General features: G+C 39.9%; 1 protein-coding gene across 1 annotated transcript in view; it reads left to right on the top strand.

The window, feature by feature from the left end:
* LOC139694178 (peroxisomal ATPase PEX1-like) overlaps positions 1 to 6,000 on the top strand; it is a 29,421-nt gene that overhangs the window by 1,937 nt on the left and 21,484 nt on the right. Inside the window, exon 4 of the mRNA XM_071592608.1 lies at positions 4,861 to 5,150. Coding sequence (XP_071448709.1) covers positions 4,861 to 5,150 — 290 coding nt within the window. The remainder of the gene's footprint in view (positions 1 to 4,860; positions 5,151 to 6,000) is intronic.

Here is a 6,000-nt window from a genome sequence, read left to right as displayed (position 1 = left end):
CTGGCAGAAGCAAAGTGATATGTGTCGCAATAATAATGAAAATCTATATAATATTTTATGTTTGTGGAAAAATTCTGCACTTCTCTTCTTCTAGTGGGGTCAGATGCCTCACTGAGGAACAGACACTGTGCAAACTACTTCTCGTCTGGCTCCTTACCTTCAGCCTATCTGGAATTGGTGACTCTCTATCAGGAGCATATATCATTTCTCCCACCAGCACAGCTCTAGGGGTTACCATAACGCACCAGCCCTTTCACCACGTCAACGTAGTAGTCCATGGGAGGGATTCATGGGTGATGAGGTGTTTATTAGTGGTCATTAAGTCACATAAACACTAGAAATTACTGTTAAGCATTGAATGAATACATGGTTAAATTTAGGTTCCAATGATAAAAATCTCCAAAGAAATTGCGGGAGATGCCACAACAGTAACTTTTAACGGAGTCATCCGCTAATGTGCATTTCAATGCAACCATTTCAGAGTGTAAAAATCATTCGCCTTGACTGGGATTCGTACCCAGATCCCTCAATACTGTTGAAATACTGTTGAGGTATCTCCCGCAGTTTCTTTGGAATTTGTCAAAGTATAAACACCATAAGTGTTTAAAGTTGGCTTTAACCTCGTGGACAGTGGCGCCTCATGCACGACTACGAATGCCTGTGACATTGTATGTACGGCATTTCGTCACAACATCTAGTTCCTTTAAAAGCCCCAAAATTTCAGAGTTTAAGATGATGCCTTGATAGCTTAACCGGCTAAAGCACTCGACCGGATATTGAGGGATCTGGGTTCGAATCCCAGTCAAAGCGAATGATTTTTACACTCTGAAATTGTTGCATAAAAATCTCTCTTCCTTTTATGCTGGCACGTCATTGCTATTTTCTTTCTTCAACCTGTAGAAAGCTTATTACAGTGTGTGGAGACACAATATTTGAAATACATAGCACAAGTGGGATTTAAGGGGCTATGTGGCCTTTTTTATTAAAAATTTTGATAAACCACGTACTCAAAGGTAGAATAGGAAAACATCTATCCCAGTCGCATGTCCAAGGGAACGGGGTACCCTAGGGCTCCATACCGAGCATAACCATATTTGCCATTGAAATAAATGTCATGATGGACGGCATCAGGGCACCAGTGATGGGGTAACTCTGTGTAGACAATCTTGCTATTTTCTTCGGGTCACCCAGACTTGCTAGTGCCTCCAGGCATTTCCAGGTGACCCTGGACGAATTGGGAGTCTGGGTACGTAGAAATGGATTCCACTTCTCTACAGAGAAAACTAAATGTTTTCACTCCTACCAACTTAGCAGGGACTGTCCCACCAACAATACGCATGAGTGATAAAAATCTCCCCTTTTAGAAGTCCATTCGTTTCTTAGGAATGATTTTAGATTATAGACTAACTTGGCGAGAGCATATCCTGGTACTTCGGGAGAAGTGCCGCCGAGCACATAATATTTTGAGGTTTTTAAGCCACAATGTATGGGGAGCAGATCATTCCACCATGCTTTTATTATGCCGTTTTTTGGTGTCCTCCAAATTGGATTATGGCTCTATCATATTTTCTTCATGGAGAGAGTTGTATTTGAGACCTTTGACCGGTGTTCACAATGCCGGGTTTCGTTTGGCCATTGGGGCTTTCAGGACCAGTTTAGTATTGAGGATATATTCTGGTTCAGGGGAATCACTCGTGGCAAACCGCAGGAACTTTCTGATGAGCAACTATGTTTGCAAAGTTTTATCTGCGACCAACCATCCTTGTTTTAATATTCTTTTTAATCCATGGTTCTTGGCCTTTTTTACAGACTGAGAGACCTAGACCCGTCCCTATTTATTTTTATCATCTTAACCGCATAGTCAATTTTATTTTCCTCGAAGAGTCCCCTGTTGGCGACCTCAAACCTCCACTTGGGTTACTCCGACTTCATCCCTTTGTGTTTATGGATGGATCAAAGTCAGAATCAGCATGTACTTGCTAAGTTTTTTTACCCCGCCACAAAGTCCTGAGGGTAAAGATAAATAGTTACACAATGGAACAGTGATATTAAGATTGTCTTGCAAGAAATAAAAAACAATGAGTGCTCCTTCATAATCCGCTCCGACTCCTCAAGTGCACTAAAACTAAAATCCATTGCCTGCTTCCCCCAACGCACCCTTATAATCCAGGAGATACATTCTAGCCTCACATCCCTTCATGAAAGGGGTAACAAAGTATCCTTTTTATGGATCCCTGAACACATAGGAATTGCTGGGAATGAAAAAGCTGACACAGCAGTGAAGGAAATCCTGAACAAGCACGAGATTGATTCCATGTTGGTTCCCATCGAAGATATAATGGTAGCATTGCACAACTCAGCCCTAAAGCAATGCAGGATGAATGACTGAATACCACCAGTAGCAAACTCTGAGGGATAAAGTCAGTGACGTTGGCGTGGCCCTCATCGGTCGCAAAGAGCCGGAAGGAGGAGGTGGCAATCACGTACCTGAGGATAGGGCATTGTGCTCTCACACAATGGTAACGGACGAGAAGCAACAACCTCACTGCGATGAGTGTGACCTGCCCCTGACAATGAATCATATCTTGACTCAATGTGACAAATGCCAGAAGTCACGAGATACTTCGAAATAAGGGGAGATTTGGGTAGTAGTTTAGGGGATGGCCCTAACTCTATAAACCAAATTTTAAATTTTTAACATGAGATGGCCTTTTGAGAAAACTATAATAGTGGTATTTTGTTTTCGGTCTATTAGGTTTAACTACTTATTTTATTTGTATTAATCTATCTATTTATTAAAATGTGTTTGAGGTTTTTAACCATGTGACAGTGGTACAAAATGAATTTAATAGCTGTCAACGTATCCCAAATATAAGTACTTCTACTTTACTCCATTTCCTTATCCATCAGTTCACAATGAACTCAATTGGAAAAAGCAATTTCAAATTAATAATTTTTTCAATTGCCATTTATTTGGTTATCAATGTATGATTTATTTAGTGAATGCAGGCTTATGTTCCAGATTACATTTTTTTATTGAAGATTATTTTTCAGTAGATTTGTTAAAGTAAGAAATAATGAGCTCTACGGCCTCTCAATTAAATAAGAAAGGGAAGAAAACTCCAAAGGCCGTAAAAATTTTTACGACCATTGGAGTTTTCTTCCCCTTTCTTATTTAGATTTGTTAAAGCCTGGTAATGAATTTTCTCAAGACTCAAAAATAGTGGAATGTCGTAAAAAACCATCGCTTGATTACCTTAAGAGAAGTGGGACAGCATAGTGGATAGAGAAGCTCACTTAATGACCAGAATGTCACAGGTTCAAGCCCCAGCTAATGCCTCAAATAACTTCTAAAAAAATCCAAGGACCATGATTCTCTGATCATAAGAACTTCTCCAGGAACTGAGTGGTTGAACAGGGAAAGGGTCCCCCACCCTAAGATTGTGGATTCCACACCCCTTGGAGCTTTTTTCAGGGTGAACTCATTGAACTTCGATTATCATAACTAACCCTCGAGTTAATTCTGTCGGAAGGCAGATTTTCATTTGTTATACAAATCAACAATGCCGGGTGGTTCCCAGTTGAAACATTCCAAACGGCCTTCTCAAACCTCACAGCGAAGACTGATGTTACCTGATGGTACTTCCCACACTCTTTGTTACTGGTGTAAGTTATTTCTTATTTCCTCTGCTTCTCCCTAACATCTCCTGTGTATGTAAATACTCCTACCCCATGCTCATGGTGTTGCTTTAAGCCTTCTACACAAATACCTCTGGGTCCACCAACAAAGGTGAGTGGCTGGCCATGCATGCACTGCGGAGGAAAGGTAACGGATGAGGGAGGGTGTTTGAAATGTGAGGGAAAGGAGGAAAAGAACACCATCTAAGAATCCCAGGAAAGAACGGGCAAGGTGGTAGAGCAGAGGTGGAACCCTCGCCAATCTGCAAGCATGCGTACATGTTGACAATAATCTTAGTCATAATCAAGTGTTATCATGTTTGTTTGGTTCTTTATACCCCAACCAAAGTAGAACTTGCTGTTTTTCATAGCAATTAGGAACCGGGTGATTCGATAAACAAACAGCAAAAAAGGAGGTTTAATGTGTTCCACTACTAAGACAAAGGAAGCAAAAATAAATCTGCCATAATGCTATTGATGTGTACATATGCAATGAACACTGCAGAAAAATTGTATTGTGCCTCAAATGTCACTGCAATTGAAATTTGTGCATTTGATCAGTGTAACTTCACATGCTATTGCACATTGATTTTCAATTAAAAGTATGTAAATAATAGTTTTGAATTATGTTTATAAACATTGAATGAGAGATTTGTTTGAAAGACAATGTTGTTATTTTTAAATCCAGTTGACCCATGGAGAGAGTAAAGTGAGTTTCATAGACTCACTTTGTGCGGATAAGTCAGAAAATACGCTTGCCTGGATAAGTGTTAAGGTATGTTTTGGATGCACATAGACTGGTCATAGCTACATTCCTTTGCTTCACCTAGCGAAACAAACCGGACATCTCACAAAACCCTTCTTCAATTCCCCCTACTTGTTTCTTCCCTTCATACCATCCCATGTGCCTATCTTATTATCTATTCCCCCCCTTCCTCATCTCCCACTCCCCTATATCACAATCACCTTTCCATCACCATTAATTATACTTTGCATTCTATTTTCCTGCCTTATTTAGATTTCTCTCTCCTCACCCGCCATGGCCAATATCTTCCTCAATGTTTGATTTTCTTTCAGTCCACTTCACCTTCTCCATCCTTCTCCACAACCACATCTCAATAGCTTCCAATATATGCCTATATCCAGATTTTAGTGACTCATTGTTCCAACATTTACTTGCAGAATCTCTGAGTCCACCTTGTTCAGTTGGTATCCTTTGTGAGGGAACGGAGTTGGACCTCCGACCTGGGGCCAGCATTAGCCATGCTGCTCCACAGAGTGATAGCAGTCCACCAGCATCAAGTGAGAGCGTCGAGGTGAGGATCACCGCTCACACTTTGTCCCACTCATCATCTTATCCTCCTGGTGCTCACGTGTTCCCTCGAGTACCCTGGGCAGGCCAACTCCAGTGCTGCACTGTCTGTGACACATCACCATCTATCAGAGACAGGGGCAAACGTGTTGATACAAGAGTAACCATATGGCATTCACAAAGGATTATTTTTCCTGAATGAGATAATATTAAATGACTCAATATTTGCTAATTGAATTTCTTAAAGTTTCTCTATTACATATATATATATATATATATATATATATATATATATATATATATATATATATATATATAAAACTCATACGAGCGGCACAATAATGGGCTGACACAACATAACACAAATAGAAAAGAATAGACACATATAAAAGAACACTTACACGGTAAATTGTTCGAGCTTTCGGCCCTCTTGAAGAGTCTCTCTTGAAGAAGGCCCCTGAGAGGGCCGAAAGCTCGAACAATTTACCGTGTAAGTGTTCTTTTATATGTGTCTATTCTTTTCTATTTGTGTTATGTTGTGTCAGCCCATTATATATATATATATATATATATAAAATGTGTGTATATATATATATATATCTATATATATATTTATATATATTTATTGGTATAATATATACGTGAAAAGAACTTTTTGTATTTGTATAATATATCCTAAAAAAATCCAGGGAGCATGATTTTCTGGTCACAAGGACTTCTCCATTTGCGTATCTTGTTCGGAGTTTACGTATCTCGGTAGTGTTTTGGACCAACACGGTCAAAGTAGTAGGGACGTAAGGAGAAGAATTGCACTAGGCAAAGAGGCTTTCACAAGGAGGAGGGAGTTGATGAGAGGGGTTTTGAGGAAGGATTTTAAGAAAAGACTCGTAAACACTTTGATATGGAGCGTAGCTATGTACGGCGTGGAAACGTGGTCATTGAAGCAGGAGGATGGACGTAGATTGGAGGCATTTGAAATATGGGTGTGAAGAAGAATGGAGAAGGTGAAA

Source organism: Hetaerina americana, unplaced genomic scaffold (genome assembly GCF_022747635.1).
Source record: "Hetaerina americana unplaced genomic scaffold, ioHetAmer1.1.p SCAF_5, whole genome shotgun sequence".
NCBI lineage: Eukaryota > Metazoa > Arthropoda > Insecta > Odonata > Calopterygidae > Hetaerina > Hetaerina americana.
The sequence above is the reverse complement of the archived record's forward strand: the minus strand, read 5'-3'. Positions and strand labels throughout refer to the sequence as shown.